Below are 22,245 nucleotides of genomic sequence, written 5' to 3'. Positions count from 1 at the left end.
CACACATAGACCTGTGTTCTGTTTTTATAAATGTGGTTCCACTTTAAAGTGACTTCCAGTAATACTGTAATATAAATTAATTCTATTAATGTCACTGACATTCACAAGAGAAAACTCTGGTCTTGTTGTCTACCACATGGAATATTATAGATGTCCATCTAAATGTAATGAATAGAGACAGTTTTTTTTTTTTTTTAATCTATAACCCATATTCCTGAGGAAGCCCTTCCACTAGATCACTGCATGGGAAGTTGTATCTTTGTTTTCCTTCGTAACTTAAATTTATCTTTTTAAAAAAGATTTATTTATTTATTTATTTATTTAGTACAGTGTTCTGCCTGCATGCATGCCTGCACCCCAGAAGAGGGCACCCGATCTCATTATAGATGGTAGTGAGCCACCATGTGGTTGCTAGGAATTGAACTCAGGACCTCTGGAAGAACAGTCAGTGCTGTTGACCGCTGAGCGATCTCTCCAGCCCTATCTTTAGATTTAATTCCCCCAATGTTATCATGGTGGTCATTTTTTTCAACCTTAACTTTTCATTGATTCTTTGAGAATGTCAAGTAATGCACCCAAACCCCATTTACTTCCCAGTCCCTCTATACCCTCCCTTGACTCTTGCAGCACCCCTTAAAGGAAAATTTTTAAAAATAACAATATTAATTAGAATAAAACAACAAACAAAAAAGAAAAGCTCACTTTGCTCCATCGTTCCCACCTCTCCATCATTTCTTCATTCATCTTATTGGCACTGGGAGCTCCCATGTGGTGTGTCAGTCATGTGGTGTGTCAGTCATGTGGTGTGTCAGTCATGCGGTGTGTCAAGCAGGGTATCCTTTTGTTCAAACAGCTTTACTGGCAAATGCTCATTGCACTGACTTGTTGGTCCGCTTCAAGGCCTCTCTGACTTCTGGTACAACATCAATACTGGACCCTTACCAAAACTCCTCTTGGATATCCTGGGGTTGCCCCAAGTCATGGAGAGCATGCACCCCTGGTTCCACAGGGCCAGTACCTTCATGTACTTCAGCAGGTCATAGATGGGGTAGATATTGCGGTGGACCTACTCAAAACACTGGATGTGGGTCTGGGTGCTAGCTGAGTTAGTCAATCCAGGCCTCTGCTGGAACCCCCACCCTCAGGCAAGGGCCGTAGCCCCCTCTCCTACATCCACACCATCAGGTGGTTCACCCACACCTATGGTGAGAAATGGGATCAGCTCTACTATATGGGGTGGGGCCAGCGCTCCCGCTGCGAGGCCAGTGTTGGGCAGGACCAGATCTCCCAGTGAAGGATGGAGCCAGCTCAGTAGAGCCCTTGGGTTTCAAAAGGCATGATTCTTTCAACCCGCGTGGCTCGCAAGGTCCCCAGTAGTAATATGGGTCACAGGCATCAACACAGACCCCAGCTGTAGTATGGCCTTGGGAGGCAGCGCGTGCCACCCAGATCTGCAAGGCCACAAAGGCAGAAGGGCCCTTGAACACCAACATGGCCAGAGGTGGCAGTCCAGACCCTGGGCAGTCATGTGGCCTTTGGGGGCAACACAAGCCACACACATCAACACAGCCCCTGGCTATGGTAGGAGTACAGATCCAGGCGTGGTACTGGGCTGTAGCCTGGACCCGGAAATCACCATGGCCCCCGGTGGCAAGTAGGCCACCCACTTCAGCCTGTTGCTCACCGCCTTGACTTCCTCAGTTTCCCCTCTCCCCACAGCACACGAGCTGCTCTATTTCTCTTTCTCAACCATGTCCCCGCCATAGAGTTGCTCATCGGAATGGCGCCAGGTGGTCGTCTTCCACCACCCAGGGCCAAGAGGTGTTGGGCAGGCCTCTCCTGCTCTTCATTTACTGCAACTTCACTCCTGCGTCAGTGTTTCCTAGTCTGTTGGATTCCTGTTGGTCTTAATTACCTCATTAAGAGCTTGTGTTGCTCAGTTTCAATTTCGCGTTGTATGAAAGAATATATCCTCTCTTCCTGCTACCCTTTCTAACTGTTTCTCTTCTACCTCCTATGAGTAAACAATCACTTCAGCTTTTAATACTTAATAAATACTTAATTAGGGGGCTGGAGAGGAGGCTCAGAGGTTAAGAGCACTGGCTGCTCTTCCAGAGGTCCTGAGTTCAATTCCCAGCTACCACATGGTGGCTCACAACCATCTGTGCTGAGATCTGGCGCCCTCCTCTGGCGTGTGGGCATATAAATAAATAAATCTTTAAAAAAATACTTAATTAATACTTAATAAATACTTCCCTGACTTTTTTTTTTTTTTTTTTTTTTTTTGGTTTTTCAAGACAGAGTTTCTCTGTAGCTTTGGAGCCTGTCCTGGAACTCCCTTTGTAGACCAGGCTGGTCTCGAACTCACAGAGATCCGCCTGCCTCTGCCTCCCTAGTGCTGGGATTAAAGGCGTGCGCCACCACCGCCCGGCCCTGACTTTATTCTATACAGATGAACAAAAAGCATCTTTCTTACTTTGTTTTCTTTATTACAGAGTTTCATAGCATGAATATTCTTTTGGGTTTATCTTATTACTTGAAGGTCGGTCCAGTAATTCAGTTCAAATTAGTTCATAGAGCTCTTCCTCAGACAGCTGTTTATTAGTTGATCAAGTGGACATATCAAGATCATTAAATCATCCTCATTCGTATGGGCACACAGATTGTTTCTGGTTTTTATTGTTTCAAATGTTGCTGCAGAGCATAGCTCCGGGTATACAAGCCACAGTCTTATTATTTATCTTTGCTGAAATGAAAAGTGATGCCTAAGATAATTAATAAGTACTCTGTTTCTTTTTAAAACATCTCATCCACAAATTCTGTCTTTAATACATTAGCCATGATAGATAATACATAGCATCATATTAAAATAGCAATGAATTCAGAATTGTGTAGCGAAAGGAATCTAAACCATGCCTCCAATTTCTTTCAGCTTTTCTTCAAATCACATTGTTCCCCTTACCACATTCGCTAACCTATCCAAAATGAAAATGACCAGAGTATCCTCCATTTCTAACACTCCCAAATTTCTAGTAGTGACTATTAAAGTCAGACAGGAATAGTGGGTTATGCCTGTCACTCTAGTGCAGAGGAGGCTGAGACAGGAGTGTTGAGGGAAAGTGAAGTCCTGAGTAAACGTGTATTGTTTGACACAGGCATGGTTATGTAAAAACACCAGTGCATTAGCCTCGCGGAGGTGGCAGAGCCTTCCTCCACTGAGCTCAGAAGGGTGGCAAAGCTTTCCTCTGGTGCCAATAGTGACAGTTTATGCAGGAAACATCCACCACTGCTTTCTTCCCCGTGGCCTGCGCCCCAGAAGTTTCAGCCTGAAGATGGGTCCCCTACAGAGACTGCTCCCACCAAGATTAACTGAACTCTAACTTTTCACCTTGACCTAATTGTACACCAGCCTTCAGCTGCCCGCAGCTGCCCCATCGTCCTACCAGGAGCTCCCATCTGACAGCTTTGTCTTGGCCCAGTTTTTTGCAGGTGACATAGGTAATCTTGATTGGCAACTTGACACACCTGGGAACAGGAAATTGCTCCCATCAGATCGGCCCAGGGGCATGTCGGTGGGGATTTTCTAGATTTCTAATTGATGTAGAAGGGCCTAGTCCACTGTAGGCAGTGCTATTCCTAGGCAAATGGGACTGAGCTATATTAAGAAAGTAAGAGAGCGTGAGCCAGGAGGTAGCTTGCCTCAGCTGGATTATGCTCAGGTTTATGTCTTCATTTTCTTCTTGGCTTCCCAGGATGATAGACTGTAACCTGTAATCTGAAATAAAGTCTTTGTTCCCCACGCTGCTTCTGGTCAAAGAGTTTATTACAACAGAAAGCAAACCAGAACAACAGGCAAGCCCAGCTTTCCACAGAAATCACAGAAATACCCACATGCCAAGAAACATGTTTGTTTGCCTTGGTTCGTTCCAGCTAGCAGCGGCTCTCAGACGTGGCTGGGTAGGAGCATGCTATGCAAACCCCAAAACATGCATACTTTGAGACATAAGAAGAGTCACTAGTCAGAATCACCTGGAGAAAATTTGGAGATTTGAGTTTGAAGATTTGTAGTTGAAACACAAGAATTGCACCCATTCATGTGCAATTCTGCTATTGTTAGCGAGACCCACAGATTAACGTAAAAGAGTGAAGCCTTTGATATTGTTTCTATCTCACTATAGAAAAGTATCAAAATCTTAACGATGGGCAATGTTCATTGGCTTCTCTGTCAAGCGAATAGTTTTAGTCTCAGAAAATGTGTTGTATCTGAAAGGGGAGAAATAAAGGACTATATTTGTCTCAAAACTCAGGGAATTTAAGTGCTCCCCCCATCTTGAAGACAATGAGAAATTAAGGAACCAAGAAAGATACTGAAGAACAAATATCAATGTTGTGTAAAATCCTACCATTTACAGGAGTGTTTTTGTTTCAACATCAAACACCCACACAGTTTCTCTACTCTAGCTCAGAGCTTTAGTGAATACCACAGTTGGCATTTATTAATACATGAAATTGGAGACATATATCATATCATGGAAATACTGATAATATAAATCACTTTCATATCAAACTTAAAATACTACAGGATTTTAAGAACACCTCATTAAGAGCGTGTTGAACTTCCATGTTCCCTTCATTAGCATTGCTTGTGGAGTTTGGATCAGTGGAATTGATGCCAGAACCAATCATATCAGAAAACAACAGCTATCACTTTATACAATTAGCTAACATTGCATCTTATCTTTGTAATGGGAGCCTTATTATTTCTGAAGACAATTTCATCCAAACTTCCAAGAAATAATCATTGCCATTGGGCTTGCATTATCCTCTTAGACATTTCCTTGGTTGAAGAGCTGAACCCACTCTTTGAATGTCTTACAAAGCATGTCTTCAGAAGACAAAGATTCTGCTTAATACCTTCTCAAAACTGATTCCAAGATTAAACTCTTAACTCCTCAATCTCCCTGCATGTCACTTACATTCAGGGAGATCTGGGAAACATTAGGCAATGTCTTCATGAGGACTAGCCATATATGGAGAGCAGCTGTTCAGTAACAGGTCTGGGTTTCTCTAAGATGGCAGTAGTGATGTTCTGGGCTACACTTTTCACTTATTTTTCTCTTGATCAATGGTTCAATTTCACTTTTATCTAGCTTTAATATAGCATAATATTAAAACGTATTTCAGAACTCTGCAAGACCCAAAAGAAATTCCTCAAAGTAAAGCGCACCTCTTCTCCCAAAGACTTCGAGAACATCATTTATTTACTACTTAGAAATTAGTCATTTTCATGTCTACACCATAAGTATGTTTTGGAGTCTCCGGGACCCTTATACTCTGAATTTAAGGTACCTCAACCCAAAGGAGTAGTTGTCCAGAGAGATGGAAAAGCAACAGCCCCGCCCCCAACCCTTGGGAGCAGAAAGAAAAGAATTATCCTAAGAAATTAGTTAAAAACTTAGGTGGAACGGGCAGAAATAAAACCATAGATACATAGGCTCATGGCTTAGGAGAGCAGAATTTAACTCAAAATGGTAAATAATCTGCGAAAGATTGAACTAAACCAGTTTGATGAACTCAAATGCCCTCGGCTCAATAGGCAGGACTCTCGGAGGAGCCTGTGTTACTTCCCCCACTTAAGTGCAGATTTGTAATAAAAATCTTAATGCCAGTGGCAAGGTTTTTAGCCACATAAGAAGCTAACCACTTGGAGAATCGACTCTGACGGGTCAGAAAACTGTACAGTCGAAGATCAGTTTATAATTTACGAAGAAAATAGAAAGTTTTGTTTCTCTGAGTTGAAATTTGCTGAGCACCGCGGGAAATATTGCAAGTTTTTAACAGAAGGTTTGATGCTTTGCTTACCATTTGAGATGTGCATGAAGCCCGAGGCTTCAGGGATCATTATTTGAGAAAAATCAAGGAATTCGAAGTAGGGAATTTTGACATTTTTGGCTTTTTTTGAGGTGTAACAAACACAACTCGGCATCCGAGAGGACACTCCGAGGCTGCCAGCGAGGCGGGCTGGACAGCGCACCAATCACGACGCAGCTCCGCCCTATATAAACGGGCGGGCGCAGCGCCGCGGCCCGAGTCCCGGCCAGTGCCTCTGCTTCCGGCTCGAGTCCTCTCTTCTCATACACGCTTCGCCATGTCCGAGACCGCGCCTGCCGCGCCCGCCGCACCGGCCCCCGCCGAGAAGACCCCCGTAAAGAAGAAGGCCCGCAAGGCTGCAGGTGGCGCGAAGCGCAAGGCGTCCGGACCCCCGGTGTCCGAGCTCATCACCAAGGCCGTGGCCGCCTCCAAGGAGCGCAGCGGCGTGTCCCTGGCCGCGCTCAAGAAGGCGCTGGCGGCCGCCGGCTACGATGTGGAGAAGAACAACAGCCGCATCAAACTGGGGCTCAAGAGCCTGGTGAGCAAGGGCACCCTGGTGCAGACCAAGGGCACCGGCGCCTCCGGCTCCTTCAAGCTCAATAAGAAGGCGGCTTCCGGCGAGTCCAAGCCCAAAGCCAAGAAGACCGGGGCTGCCAAGGCTAAGAAGCCCGCGGGCGCAGCCAAGAAGCCCAAGAAGGCTGCGGGAGCAGCGACTCCGAAGAAAGCCACCAAGAAGACCCCAAAGAAAGCCAAGAAGCCGGCTGCAGCTGCAGGAGCCAAAAAAGCTAAGAGCCCGAAAAAGGCGAAGGCAGCTAAGCCCAAGAAGGCGCCCAAGAGCCCTGCCAAGGCGAAAGCGGTGAAGCCCAAGGCGGCCAAACCAAAAACCGCCAAGCCGAAGGCAGCTAAGCCAAAGAAAACCGCAGCCAAGAAAAAGTAAAAATTTTCTTTGGCCAACTGCTTAGAAGCCCAACAACCCAAAGGCTCTTTTCAGAGCCACCCACAAATATCAGGGAAGGAGCTGTTGCACTTTCTGGGGGGCGTGGCTTGCGGGAGCGGAACAGGACTGGGGGGGATCCGGGTGTGGGCGGATAAGTGGGCTTGGGATTTGTGTGGCAAACCACCTTTGAGGACAAATGGTAACTTTCCCAGATCTGTATTCATTTCGTTTTATGGCTATGTATGTAAAAGCCAGACAGGTATAGGAATGAAAGGGTTTAATCTTAAAGTGCTACGATAATAAGCAGAGAACTTTTAAGGACAAGAGTCTAGGTGGGATTGTTAGTATTCAAAAGCTACTCAGATAAAGGGCCTGGCAAGCAACGCCTTAATTTTGTTGCAGTTCTCACTGGTGAGTTATCCACACCGAAATAGTATCCCCTTAAAAAGTTACACACTTCAGGTTTTAACAGCGATCGTACTTGAATAGGCTTGCTGTAGCAGATTTGTGCAGTTCAGTTCGTACTTCCTGATTGGCGAACGCGAAGTGACAAGGCAGCCAATGAAACCCTAGACCTTCAAGTGTAGTTTCCGTTCCCATTCGTGACGAAACACTAAAACTAATCCAATCCTGAAGGAAATCTTATTAACCTCATTTGAATACTGCGTAATGTAAGTGGTTATGGTGTAGCTGGTGGTGGGGTGCTTATTTATCCAAATGTTTGTTTAGTGTTCCTGTTGGAGTTAAAATTTCGTACAGTGATGCCTGAGCCGACTAAGTGCGCTCGCTCCAAAGAAGGATTTCCGCGGTCATCAGTACGCAGGACAGCAAGGAGTACCGCCAGCTCAGCCGCAAGGAGAGCTACTTACGTGTACAAGGTGCTGAAGCAGGTGCATCCAGACACGGGCATCTCTTCCCAGGCCCTTGACATCATGAACTCGTATGTCAATAGCATCTTCGAGCTCATAGCCCCAGAGGAGTCGCGCCGCGTTTACAAAAAGCGACCGACCATCACATCTCAGATCCAGACGGCTGTGAGCCTGCGTGGCCCAGGGAGCTGGACAACTACCAAGGCCGTCACCAAGTAAATCAGTCGAGTAGGCATTTTTCACTCTTGATTTCAAAGACTTCTTTTTTCCAGAGCTGTGCATCCTTTCAACAAATGGGTTATAGTTTAAAGTACTTTCAAACGTAAAACTATGGGTTTTGTTTGTTTTCCCCCAGTCTGTTGGGCATGTGGCTAGCCAAGTTAGCCCGGAATTCCCACTTTTTCCCCAAGTGGAAATGACTCGCAGGCACTAGCATGCCTGACTTCGCAGGCTACTTGTGTTTGTGTAAGATTTGTAATGCCCTGGAAATGGCAATCGCTTCCAGAACCCGCAGATTCACTGGCACATACAAAGTCCATATAGTTAATTCGCTGTCGCTTAATTACAGGTACTAAAATTAACTAATGGTGTCGTTCTAAGGGTGCAGCTCTCTGTCCGGGTGCATAGATGTCCAAGTTCCTCTTCTAGAGACTGAATTGGTCTTAGACTCCCAAGTTTGCTCTCCCTGAGCACAACTGAGCATGCTCAAACAATTTCCCTTAGCTTGGATCTTTTCCTTTCTTTTTCTCCCCAAGCTTTTTCCTGCTATATGGTATGTGCTGCTAAAAGGGGATCTAAGACAAGAGTTCCCACAGAAATGTGGATACTTGGGCATGATTGCTTTGCAGGCGAGCCAGTTTCGGTGTGAAAGGAAAGCAATCTGGGATGTTCGGGCTCTTTGTTACTGTGTCATTGACAGTTACTTAGTTCATGGTCTTTGAGCAGATTTCAGCAAGTATGTTCCTGGGTGCCCCGCATGGTGGCGCTCCTGTGATACCCGCGAAGCAAGAAGCAAGCTGAAGCCAGACTGAGGAAAACCCAGGTCTCCCAGGTGTCGCTGTTCACAAGACAAACCGGCACCTCGCAGTCGGGGAAGAGCTGATAGGCTCAAAAACATATCAAGAAAATAGAGAGACTGGGAAGGGGTGTGGCTAGGAAAAAGCAAATACACGTCAAAATCACAATACGGATCAGGCTGAATTTGAAATAATTCGGGTGTGATGGAGGAAGTAGTGAATTTAGAAACTGCTCACACCCTCATGAGCAGGTTCATATTGTGAGGTTAGATTTTTTGTTTAATATATGCTTGACACCTGGATGGATAAATCCATCCTGATAAAAAACATCCTGATGATGTTTTTCTTTCGCAAAATAGGATGCTGGTCAGCTCAAAGGACTTGGCCCATGTGAAACCAACCCCAAACACTTTTGCCCAACCAAACTTGGGTACTTAAGGTGCTACGTGGAGCTGCGCCATTAAGTGGAGTCTTTTTTTTTTTTTTTTTTTTTTTTTTTTTTGGTTTTTCGAGACAGGGTTTCTCTGTGGTTTTGGAGCCTGTCCTGGAACTAGCTCTTGTAGACCAGGCTGGTCTCGAACTCACAGAGATCCGCCTGCCTCTGCCTCCCAGGTGCTGGGATTAAAAGGCGTGCGCCACCACCGCCCGGCTGGAGTCTTAACCCATAATCTTGAGCAGGTGATGCTGAGACACCAGACAAAAGCTCTTTCCTCCGCAGAGGCTGACCCGGAAATCCATACTGTCAGCACAGGTGGCCTACCCCCAGATGACTACACAGAAAAGCCCAAGCTGTGAATTTGGTTCTGGACCAACCCGGATTGTTTATTAATTTCCAGCAGTTAGACCAACAGATGCAAGTAGTTAAACTGAGGATTTAATTCAGGTTTTGTTAAGGTGTTCTATATCTTGGAGCACGAGGTAGATCTGGTACTAAATTATTACTTTGCAGTCTTAGAACTGTACATCAATGAATGTTGTAGAAATTGTGGCTGAGAATTTTCTAGGGTTGATGAATTTTACAGTACCAGAAATAAATAAATAAATAATATTTCAAAATGGTCATCATGTCTTGTTGAGTCAAACTATAAGTTTTGGGGGTTTTTTTGGTTTTTTGTTTGGTTTTTTGGGGTTTTTTTTTTTTTTTTTGGTTTTTCGTTTTTCAAAACAGGGTTTCTCTGTATCTTTGGAGCCTGTTCTGGAACTAGCTCTTGTAGAGCACGTTGGCCTCGAACTGACAGAGATCGGCCTGCCTCTGCCTCCCAAATGCTGGGATTAAAAAGGTGTGTGCCACCACCGCTCGGCTCTTTTTTTGAAACGTTTATTTGATATATGTATTTTTTTGAACTCACAGAGCTTTTCCTGACACAGTTTCTTAGGCTTTCGGGATGTAACTCATTCACAGACTACCTATTCTTTATGTGTTGAATTTGTGAACTTCCTGGGGCCATCGCCTTTCTTAGACCAATTGCTCATTACTATGGTGAAGACAGCTTGGTGAGCTGTGCCCTTTCGATGGGCAACCTACTGCCTTTCTTCTTTAAAAGATGTTTATTAAGTAACACTTCTAGCTGTAGCCATTGGAGGAGGGTTGATACAGTGATCTCAGCATACAAAGTCAGATTTTTTATTTTCTGATATGTGTGGGCCATGAATTTTAGTTCATAGCTATATGAATTAAAACAGAAAGACGGTAAGAACATGAAACAAATTACAGCATTATTTTTCAAATGTGAATACTTTAACTAGGCATGGTGATCCGTGCCTTTAATCCCAGTGCTCAGAGACAGAGGCAGATGGATCTTTTTGAGTCTGAGGCCAACTTGGCCTATATAACGAGTTCCAGGACAGCCAGCAGACATAAGGAAATCATGCAGAAAGAAAGAAAGAAAGAAAGAAAGAAAGAAAGAAAGAAAGAAAGAAAGAAAGAAAGAAAGAAAGAAAGAAAGAAAGAAGTGAAAAAAGAGCCTGTTTGTTTATCAATGGTTTCTGCGCTGCTCTTTGGTGATATTTTGAGACTGAAATAAATGAAGAGAATGAAGTAGAGCTGGGCGGTTGTGTCGCACACTTTTAATCCCAGCACTCAGGAAGCAGAGGCAGGTAGATCTCTGTGAGTTTGAGGCCAGCCTGGTCTACAGAGTGAGTTCCAGGACTGGCTCCAAAGAGAAACCCTGTCTCAAAAACAAACAAACAAAAAAATCAAAGTAGAAGCTTCTGCTGGTTAGAAAGACTGCAAAATGCCCTACGATTTGCTGTGTTTAAGGGGGACAGGAACTCTGTGGGAACAGAACCCAAACTATAAGTACTTTTACACATAAAAGAAAAATAAATAAATCTCTGGAAGAAAAAAAAAAGAAGTCCAATCTATATAGTAGAACCCTATCTTAAAAAAAGAAAAGAAAAGAGAGGGAAAAGGAGGAAAGACTAGATGGAAGGGGAAGCATTGTTAGTCCCTAGTGAATGAGATCACAGAAAGAGGAAGAGTGAATAGAATAAGCAGCACTTTGGTCAATGGGGTTGTAGCTCAGTTTCTCGCTTACTTGCCTACCATGCATGAAGTTCTTGCATATGACTCCTGGCATTGCATAAATGGAGGACAGTAATGAATGCCTTTCAACACAGAGTTCAAAGTTAGCCTATTCTGTCTTTTAAAAGAAATTGAATTAATTAATTTGAGAAATTGCAAACTATAGCAAATCTGTGACGATCGATTGTTGGAACTGTCTAACAAATAGGCTTGGCCAATATGTGCTTAAGAAATAAAAGGGAATTAAAGCAAGAAAATACATACTTGTAAGACAATTAAATCTCAGTACTGTAGAGTATGAAATGGATAGGAAAATAATCTGGATTAACAAATCAATGGGTCTTAAAGTTAAGCACAAAGATTCTGGGATGGTGGTGCATGCCTTCAATCCCAGCACTTGGGAGGCAGAGGCAGGTGAATGTCTGTGAGTTCGAGGTCAACCTGGTCTAAAGAGCTCCAGGACAGGCTCCAAAACTGCAGGGAAACCCTGTCTCAAAAAAAGAAAATAGAAAAAAATAAGCTACCAAATGTGAAATACAAAATAAATATAAAGATATGTCAGGTGTTTAAAGAAGGAAAGTCCCCCCAGAATGTAATTTTAGGCTCTCTAGCAGCAGGGAGGAACAATTTCTGGGAGCTGAATCTCAAGCTTGCATTTAGAAGCATATCTATTAATTGTACACAAAGGCTGTGTTTGGGGGACAACAAGTTCCTCATACTGAAGCCCCTCTGTTCTATCTGTTCTCTGAAGGAAATCATGACATCCCCGCAACCTTTAGTTCTTCTTGTGTACCATTTGCAGTACCCAAGAATTCAAGACCTCCAAGTGTGCCTGGATAGTCTATTGTGACCAAAATCAAGCCACAGATGGAAAGCTCCTTCAGAAAAATAAGTCGATACATCATAGAAAACAATCACTGTTTTCTGTTATGATTTATTCAAGGTCTAGGTATCTTCCACAAACACTGATACATTCGTAGTTGTTACCCTAGCTACAATGAGAAACAACCCATACTTTCTACTGTCTACCCTAGATACAATGACTCTATTAGGTTCCCACTACAAAGACACATATTGACAATCCAGGAAAAACCTCAGAACCTTGACAATGAGACTTGTTTCTATAGGCTTCAATCCCATGCACAGGAGTTTTGGCTTACACAGCTCAACTTCAGTTTCTTTCTTTCCAGACACAGATGTGGCTTTGCCAATGTTACCACCACAAGTGAAGCTAGTAGACTGTCCAGAGCAGCTCAGGGTCACTGGGAGGAAACATATGCTTTAAAGATATGATGGCTGGAATGAGAATGCCCTCCATAGTCTCAGATTTGGTCCTAGTTGGTGGAACTGTTTGGGAAGGATTAGGAAGTGTGGCCCTGTTGGAGGAAGTATGTCATGGAAGGTAGAATTTGAAGTTTCAAAACATTCCCGCCATGCCTAGCTAGCTCTACCTGACTCTTGCTTGTGGACCAATATGTAAACTCTCAGCTATTCCTGCCACCATGCCTTTACTCCACCATTATGGAATCTCGAACCCTTGAGTTTTGAGTTAAGTTGACTGGTTAAAATGTCTCGGCACCTGGGAAACTTTCTGACCAGATGTAACATGTCCTCTCATGCCCCCATTTTATCTTCCTCCGCTCACATTCATTACAGTTGGTACCAATGCATTTTGACTGTACCCATTTCCTATCACCAAGACTGCACAAGACAAAACAAGCCACAGGGAAGGTGTCTTCATTTTTTTTCATCCTGCCTTTTCTTTTGTTTTTTGTTTTTGAGACAGGTTTCCTCTAAGTAGCCTTGACTGTCCTGAAACTCCCTTTGTAGGCTTCAAACTCATAGAGATCCACCTGCTTCTGCTTCCCAAGTATTGGGATTAAAGGCATGTGTCACCACTGCCTAGCTCATCCTGTCCTTTTAATAGTTAAGAATCTTCTATAAATATAGACTCAGTATTTGTAGGATGACTTGGTTAATTCATTTAAAGTACACGCATGCCTGTGGCCACTAGTCTAGACCAAGATGAGCTATTAAACGGGTTTCAATGTATGGGCAGCCCAAACTGATAGGCTAGAGTTATTTTAAGGATTGAGATAACTCATATAAATCTCTGAAATTAGTGATGGTTATTTATCTAGTAGGCAGAGAAAATTAGCAATCTTTATATCTTTCATCCCATTGAATTAAAATGAAGATGGAGAAATTCTCTCAGATCACAAATTAAAGAGAGTAGACAAGGCGAGTGACCTCTGTAATATTTGAGAGGCAGAGGCAGAAAGATGGCTACAACTTTAAGGTCAACTAGCTGGCACAGTGCATTCCTGACCGGCCTGGGCTAAAAAGCAACACCTTGTCTTTAAAACAATGGGGTGGGGAAGGTGCTGTGATGGTGCATATCTGTGTCCCTAGCCTGTTCCTTCAACGTAGAAACAGGAAGATCATGAGTTCAAAGGTAGTTTCAGTGTGTACTAAGTTCAAGGCCACCTGGGCTACAGGAAAACTGGAAGAAAAGAAAAAAAGAAAGGAAGGAAGGAAGAGAGAAGGGAGGGGGTGTAAGCTATCTGAGTCCAACCCAATGTCAGGAATATTTCCTAAGACAAGCCACTCCAATCAGACCAACTAAGGCCAATTGAGGGATCTGTAAACAATTCACATCATTCAAGTGTGTATTGTAGTTAAGTGTGATTGGAGCTATTATCTGCAAGTGCTGGAAGCATACTAAAGCAGGAAGCCCTGATGAGCCATTTCACAAGCACACATCAAAACAACCCTCTTTTCCTATAAGAAAAAATAATGTTGATGGTGAAGATAATACCTAATAAATATACCCTTTTGCTTTCTTTTTTTTTTTTTTTTTTGAGACAGGGCCCCTTTTGTTTTCTTTAATGAGGAGAGAGGTAAATGCAGAGAAGCGCATAAAATAACTGGAAACACAAATCTGTCCTGGGCATTGTGAAGTGTAAAGTGTCAGAGCTGCCGGGAAGTGGTGGCACTCACCTTTAATCCCAGCACTTCGGAGGCAGAGGCAGGCGGATCTCTGTAAATTCAAGGCCAACCTGGTCTACAAGAGCTAGTTCCAGGACAGGCTCCAAAGCTACAGAGAAACAGTCTCGAAAATAAATAAATAAGTAGTCAGAGCTGCCCAAGAACTCTCACTACATGATGATCCTTCAAAAGGAGGAAAAGAGAGTGAGAAAGATGGTAAAACTTTTCTGTTTGTTTCTTTGTTTGTTTGATTGATTGATTATTGGTTGAGTGATTTGTAAAAATGGAATTTTCTTCTATTATGGGCCTAACTGCTGCGAATTTAGTTTATACTAAGGAGTCTTTGAAAGAGAAGTCTGGATGAGAGATGTGGAATGTTATGGATAATAATGTCTGTGGAGAAATGAAATTCGGCTTTCACTGGTGGTTGATATCTGTCTTCCAATGGAAGATCTGGGAACAGAAAGAAAGGCTGGCTGCATGCAGCTGACTGCCTTCCCGGCACCACTGGAAAGATGAGTGTCTGAATCAGCTTCCTCTTACACAAAGGGCATGTCTGTACCTTCCTGGTACAGACAGCAAATCTCCCACAGCAAGCAATGTTTTTGGGACACATGAACCACAGCATGGCCACAACCTCTGACAGTGTAGAACTTTAAGACAACTCTGAGGCCTCTCCGCTGGGAACCAGGAATCTGACAATTACACACACTCACACACACACACACACACATACTGAAATGTTGGAAACTTTCCATCTCCCTGAGTCTTTGTGAATGTTCTCCAGATAAAACTCAGTTGTTGAAATTGAGGCAAGATAACCCTTAAGATGTTGACTCAGTTCCTGATGTTTTGACTCAGTCCCTCAAATGTTTTCTCTTACCTCATCTGATCTGGCAACTGCTCTCCAGCTAATTATTGGTAATAGCCCTTTAAATAAGCCAATCACAATAGTTGAAGAACAATCCCCAGACTCCCCCCTTGTTTCTGTGGCTTTTTGCTTTAAAAGTAGCCTATACCAGCTATCCGGGGTCTTTCTGGCTTCTCGAATGCTGAAAGACTCTGTTGCAACAGAATTAATTAAAATCCTCATGCTTTTACATCAACTGAGGTATGAGAGTGTTTTCTTGGGGCGATTCCTCCTCGGTAATTGGACTCCAGGGTCCAACAACAGAACAGCACTGTTGACACTTAGTGACCCACCTTTACAAATGTCTGGTCATGGACAATGGTATGTTAGGATGTAAGACAGCAAATGCTTTCCTGTTTTATGATCCAAGGAAGACCAGACAAAAGCAGATGGATACCTGAAGACAAGAAGTGAGGTGTAACTGTCCCCTTGACGAGATATGTACATAAAGAGTCAGGCATGGTATCACAGGCCTATAACCTTAGCAGTAAGGAGGCAGGGGCTGTCCCATATCAGCATGCTGAGCCTGCCTGCCTGCTTTCTTATCTTCTAGCTCTGAAAAGATGACTTTCTCCTCTCGGCAGCTGCTTACATCTCCAGCTTGCCTGACCTTCTAACTCTAATGAAAGCATCCCGGAGGTCACTTCTTAGTGCATTTTCTAATTCTTTTATGTAGAAACTAGGAACATGCTAGAAGCAGAGGGGGTAGCCCAATGGAGACAAAGTTAATGGAGCAAGCCTGAGAAGTGGAGTTCAGATCCCCAGAGCAGCAGGTACAATAACCCCCTGTAATTCCAACAGACCAAAGGGATCCCCCAGGACAAGCGGAATAACTAGACCAGGCATCAGTAAGCCCTAGGGTCAGGGAGAGAACCTGTGTCAATATATACAATGAAGATGAAGACACCTGAAATCAACTTTGGGGCTCCACACCTACATGAGCACTTCTTCCACCCACCCCCCACTTCTAGACCATCTATCTATGTACACATCTGTCCATTCACCCACCGACCGAGCTAGCTTCACAATTTCATGAGTGAATGGGCCGTCTTGTCTGTGGGGGAAAAACTCTGAAGGTAAAACTGCTTCAGTGTGAGAGTCATTTGAAAGGTAGCATTCTTATCCAAAGTAGTTGAAGCAGCAGACACATTCTCAACCATGTTTGTGCCCCTAAGTCATCTAAAATATTTTTTTAAAACAAATTGCTAGTGCATACCATTTGGACCTGATGCGTTTCTACTCCTAAATTATCAAGGTGATGCTTTTAGTCTGAGGACCACACACCTTGATTACTTTGTTTGAAGTGAACCGGGCAGTGGTGGTGCACACCTTTAATCCCAGCACTCAGGAGGCAGAGGCAGGAGGATCTCTGTGAGTTCAAGGCCAGCCTGGTCTACAAGAACTGTTGGGCCGGGCGGTGGTGGCGCACGCCTTTAATCCCAGCACTCGGGAGGCAGAGGCAGGCGGATCTCTGTGAGTTCGAGACCAGCCTGGTCTACAGAGCTAGTTCCAGGACAGGCTCCAAAGCCACAGAGAAACCCTGTCTCGAAAAAAAAACAAAAAAAAAACAAACAAACAAAAAAAAAGAACTGTTGGACCCTAGTGTCCAATCACTGAGGAGGAGGAGTCGCCCCAAGAGACCATCTCTCCTCACAGCTGATGTAAAAGCATGAGGATTTTATTAATTCTGTCATGACAGGGTCTTCCAGCAGTCGGGAGGCTAGAAGACCCTGAATGTCTGGTACGGGCTATTTTTAAAGGGAAAAACCACAAAAGGAAGGAGTGTCTGGGGGGTTGTTCTTTAACTATTATGATTGGCTTATTCAAAACAGCTATTACCAATAATTGGCTGGAGAGTGGTTGCCAGATCAGATGAGGTAAATGGAAAACATCTGAGGGTCACTTTGCCTCTCTTCCCAGGGACTAAGTCAAAACACCAGTAACTGAGTCAACACCTAAGGTTTATCATGCCCCTTATTCAGGGAGATGGAAAGTTCCCAACATCTTAGTACGTGCATAGCTGTTATGTCCTTGGTTCCCAGGGGAGGAGGGGAAGTACTAAGAGTTGTCAGAAATGGCTTCAGAATTGTCTTAAAGTTCTACAGAACTAGTCCTAGGACAGGCTCCAAAGCTACAGAGAAACCCTTTCTTGAAAAACACATACTTTGTTTGAACTGCCCTGAAACACTGTTACCAAATAACAAATCCAGTTTTAAGGTTCCAAAACTGACAAAGGTTGTCCTCGGGGAGCTGCTATGCGAGGATGCAAGGGGGGGGGGAGGATCTCTCTGCACATCCCTACCACAAGTCTCACAGGCCTGGGTTCACCTTGTTCAGTGAGGACCTGATGTGAGGATTTTGCTTTCCACTGTCTCCACAATTCAGCACTGCAGGGCCCTTTTAGACAACCTGTGCTGAGGGGCCCAGCAGCTGCACCCTTGTAAACGTTGTGGTCAAGAACATAAAAGTCTAAACACTCCATTGTACTCATTTACACATAAAAAGAGGATGCTTTGCAAGCACTGTAAACTTAGATTCCCAACATTCTGCAAAAAAGCTGGGTGTGGTGGCCCATGTAGAAGTCTGAAGCAGGCAGATCCCTGGACTCCTTAGGCAGACAGCCTCGTCTACCTAGTAAATTCTGGGCCAAATGACAGATACTGTCTGGACCAAAAAAAAAAGTGCACAGCTGGACAGTGTCTGAGAAATACTGCCTTAGGGTGACCTAGTCAGACCTATAGCCTTGACCTGTCCTGGAACTTGGTAAACCATTCTGGCCTTGAACTCAAAAAGGTCCACCTCTCTCTGCCTCTTAAGTGTTGGGATTAAAGGCATGCATCACCACCACCTGGGTATTTAATATTTTTAATTAAAAATAAAGGAGACCAAGAATTTGAAGATTTTGGTCTACTACCTGTCTTCCAATTGTTTCTGAAGAACTAGCTCTTGTAGACCAGGTTGGCCTCAAACTCATAGAGATCCGCTTGCCTCTGCCTCCTGAGTGCTGGAATTAAAGCCGTGCACCACCATTGCCCGGTGTACCACAAAGTTTTAGCTAAAAATAAAAGTTAGGACACTGGAGACGGATTAACACAAATGTGTGGAGGTGCCGGTGCCCGCCTCACGTAATGACTAACAATGATACAACCACGTAAACCAAGCCAAGATTCACCCCGCCTCCTTTCTTTTTCTCTCTTCTTTAATTGTATGCATATCTGTACTTGTCTGCCACCTGTGTGCTGAATCCTGCAGCTCATAAAAGGGCATTGGATCTTCCGGAACTAGAATTTTGGAGAGTTGTGAATCTCCAAGTGGGTGCTGGGAACGAACACAGTACCCCTGCAAGAACAAGTGTTCTCTCAACTGCTAAGCCCTCTTTTCTTTCTTTTCCTTTATCTTTTCTTGCTTCCTTCCTCCCTTTCTTTTTTTATATTTTATTTTTTGCTTTCTTTTCTATTATCCATTTTGGTTCATCGGTAGAAATATCACTGCTTATACTTTCTACTAAGGACCCATCATAGTTTAGCACAGTATTGACTCTTTGGGTTCCTTTGAAAGGTATGGCCATGTTAACATGGTCATCACAAAATATAAAGCTAGCGGAGTATGCCTAGATATGTAAGTAGACCTTGTGTAATTCAGCAAACAAGTTGTCAGGTGCTGCATGTGGATCTGGAATACTTATTCTGGGGACTAGATACCTGCTCATGGTACCTGTCTTCCGTTTCACTTTCTGACAGCTAAGTTCTCGTGTCCATCCTCACACCATGAACTCAGTGGAGGTTTTGTGAGACCTGCTTATTTATGTATTCTTATTTGCTAACATTGACAACTGTATTATTTTCTAAACCAAATATGGTCAAAATTTAACTCAGTGATAGAGCTCCTGCCTTACATGTGTGCAGCCCTGAGTTCAGGCCCAGAACAACCAAAGGATTGGCTTTCTTTATGGAATTAACCTCTCGTGTCTTCTCCTGTCTCACGGCGTTAGCCAGGCTCTGCCAGACCATGTCCAGAAGAAATAATGCAAGGGCCTCTTGTCTTACTTCTCTCCCTCTGAGAAGTCTCCTCACAATGCTCCACTGCTCCTCACCGTATCTTGGGAACCCCCTCTTCTGTGTTCCCAGAAAGGGGCTCAGTTCTGCTCCATCGCTTTCTCACATTGGCAACTTTATGGTGTAAGGGGGATTGTTTGGGTTTCATTTTTGTTTTTCTTGGAACAAATCCTACATGGTATTTTTAAATTGTGTGATCTGTTCGTTTCTGTTTTCTCTTATTTTAAGTAGATCTGTTATAATACATGCATTAGCCATGAGATAATATGTAATTCTCTTTCTTGTCTCCTTCTCTCTTTTTTCCTTTTTGGTTTGTATGTTTGTTTGTTTGGTTTTGTGCCCCATCTCCCCCTCACACAGTTTTGTTGGTTTGCGTAATAATATTGCACAATTAAGTAAGGAAATGGGCACTATTATTCTGTGGAATCAAATTCTACTAAATAAGGATCAAGTCTTTGAAATTTGCCAAAATTTGTCAAATCTAATGAGGTTTTTTATCACCATGGTTGGTGGAGTACCCTAACTATATACCCTAATTTCAGATACTTTTTTATTCATTTCTTTAATGGTTTTCTTTTTTTCCCAAAAATCATCATGTTCTATTTTTCATTTTTTTTTAAGGTTAACCGTAGCATTCTCTTGTGTTTTTGTACTTTGTTTGGGCTTGGGGTAGGGTTGTTATTGTTACTTGTGACAGGATGCCAATATTTAGCCCAGGCTGGACTTGAAATCCATCTGCCTAACTCAGCCTCCCAGTGCTGAGATGACAGGCTCATGCCACCACACTCTGTGTCTTCTGGCCCCCTAAAGTTCCTTTCTTGTAGTTCTGGTAGTTACTTGCCCTCTTAATTGCTGTTTTACAGACACACACACACATGAATCAGAAGACAAAGTTTTGACTTGTGGGTCATCTCTATTTTTTTACTCAATTAATTCATGTTCTTTTGAATTCTATTTCTAGCTGGACTAGGCCTAGTGGTACAGACCAGGAATGTTAAGGGCTTAGGCATGGAGGCAGAAAGATAAAAGGTCGAGACTAAACTGGAGAATGAGGCCAAGGCCAGCTTGGAAGACCTTGTCTCAAGATTGGAAAAGGAAAGAAGGCTAAGAAGACAGCTCAGTGGGAGTACATTTGTCTTGAGTGTCAAAGGCCCTGGGCTCAATCCCCAGCACTAAAAAGTAGATAAATCAGATTTATTTCTACCATGTTCCGTTTTACTCTGTTTTAGCTTTTTACTGCACTGTATAGTTTCTGTCTCTGTTGGTGCTGCTCTTTAGATTGTGAGAAAAGAGCAGACTGTGTGAGTTAAGCTGATTTTTTTCTATCTACCATGATATTTTTCTGTAATCAGGACTGAATTATTCACGCTATGCAGGGCATGCTTTAAAAAAAAAATCTATTCTCTGAATCATGGCTTGTCTGTTGCATTTAATCTTCTCTAACCCTAGACACGGTCCTTTACTTGTTAATTGAATTTCTAAAACTAGTATGTTGAAAGGTCACCCCACAATTCAAGTATAAAATCACATTTTTCTAACATTTCTTTTGTTTTATTTTGTGTATGTGTGCAGGCCTGCATGTGGTAGTCAGAGTGAGGGGGCCTTAGAAGGCAGAGAGAAAAGCCAGGCGTGGGCTTCTGAAAAGACTTTCCTCCTGGATCAGCTCCTGCACTAACGTTTTGGAAGAAGGTGAAGAAGATGGGAGGGCCCAGGCCTTACACCCATCACCGCCTCTGACTCCCACCTTCACATTTGCCCTCAGACCCTGGCCGAAACTATCAGCCTGCCTCAATGACACGTTTTTGAGTCTTTTGCTCTTTTTCGCTTTTGTTAATTCATTCTCCCCGTTTTCTTTTGCTCTTACAGCATTTTTATCTGCTGTTTTCCCAAGACAGTTAACAATTTGCAAATCCTTCTGAACAAATTCTCCTAACACCGTGTGGGTCCCAGAGATGCTTGGCAGCAAATGCCTTAACCTGCTCAAGCCTTCTCCCCTACCTCTGAAACCCTCCTTTTACAAACTCTTCCGGTCGCTGCCTTCTGCAACTCGTGGTTAGGTGTGCTGCTTACTCCTTTTCAAATATACTTGACCATCCTTTGCTCCTTGCTTTATTTACTTTCCCCATTTTCATTTACTTAAACCTCTAATAAATCATTATTTTATAGGTTCTATCCGAGAATTTCAGTTGCTGGTCTGGGGAACTCACTGTGAGGAGACGGAAGATTTCTGTTTGATGACTGATGACTGCTCCAAGTTGTCTGTTTCTCTCTTTGACATCATGACATCTATTTATAAAATTATATTTGAACATCCAAAGTCCTTGATGGTGAGTACACAAAAAAATACACGCAATGAACAATAGCTTAAATAATGACTTGAGTAAACCCAGAACACTTAGATATTGTCTGAAGATGTTTTGCCTTTGTATAGCACTAGGTGGCGCTGCGACACCGCATAATTTTAAATCCAGGCCCTTGAGTCTGGTTTCTTCCTTCACCTGCTCTGCCACTTTAGTGTTTTGTCTGTCTGTCTGTCTGTCTGTCTGTCTGCCTGCCTGCCTGCCTGCCTGCCTGCTGCTGCTGTTATTGTTGTTGTTGTTACTACTCTCGCAGTCCTGAACTTGCCCGAGGTCAGAGTCTAGGCATCTTCATTCTGTTTATGAAACTCTTTACTCCAGGAGGCAGATAAGAAATCCCGAATCTCAGATCTAATCGTGGATTTAGCCAAGGAATCCTAGTCGGTATATCCAGTACTGTGTTAGGTCTTAGGTCTGTGTTGTTCTGTGGAATTTCGAGGATTTCTCCTTTGTTATGTACTTTTTAAACAGGCAAGGAAGAGCTCATGTGTGGGATGTTTCTCTGGGCCTTAGAGGGCTAGATGTTTTGCTTAGAGAAGATTTTCAAAGTGTCTGGTTTTCCTCTTAGAAAAAAAAATAAAATAAAATCCAGTGTCCCTTTCTATCACTAATATGTGGACCCTTAGTGGTTTGTCTGATAGTAAGCTTGCTGTGTGGCATTCTCCAGTAAACATTACCCAGGTGCATTTTCCCATTAATGTTGTATAAACCCCTGCAT

The 22,245-nt window shown here is 43.4% G+C and overlaps 2 protein-coding genes across 2 annotated transcripts in view; both read left to right on the top strand.

Moving 5' to 3' along the window:
* LOC130885664 (uncharacterized) overlaps positions 1 to 22,245 on the top strand; it is a 122,400-nt gene that overhangs the window by 49,503 nt on the left and 50,652 nt on the right. Inside the window, exon 2 of the mRNA XM_057787363.1 lies at positions 15,981 to 15,993. Within this exon, the coding sequence (XP_057643346.1) occupies positions 15,981 to 15,993 (13 nt within the window). The remainder of the gene's footprint in view (positions 1 to 15,980; positions 15,994 to 22,245) is intronic.
* H1-4 (H1.4 linker histone, cluster member) lies at positions 6,101 to 6,934 on the top strand. Its single transcript, XM_057787375.1, has one exon. It carries the CDS (start codon positions 6,149 to 6,151, stop codon positions 6,806 to 6,808), a length of 660 nt encoding a protein of 219 aa, XP_057643358.1. The 5' UTR covers positions 6,101 to 6,148; the 3' UTR covers positions 6,809 to 6,934.

Source organism: Chionomys nivalis, chromosome 13 (assembly GCF_950005125.1).
Source record: "Chionomys nivalis chromosome 13, mChiNiv1.1, whole genome shotgun sequence".
Lineage (NCBI taxonomy): Eukaryota > Metazoa > Chordata > Mammalia > Rodentia > Cricetidae > Chionomys > Chionomys nivalis.
The sequence above is the reverse complement of the archived record's forward strand: the minus strand, read 5'-3'. Positions and strand labels throughout refer to the sequence as shown.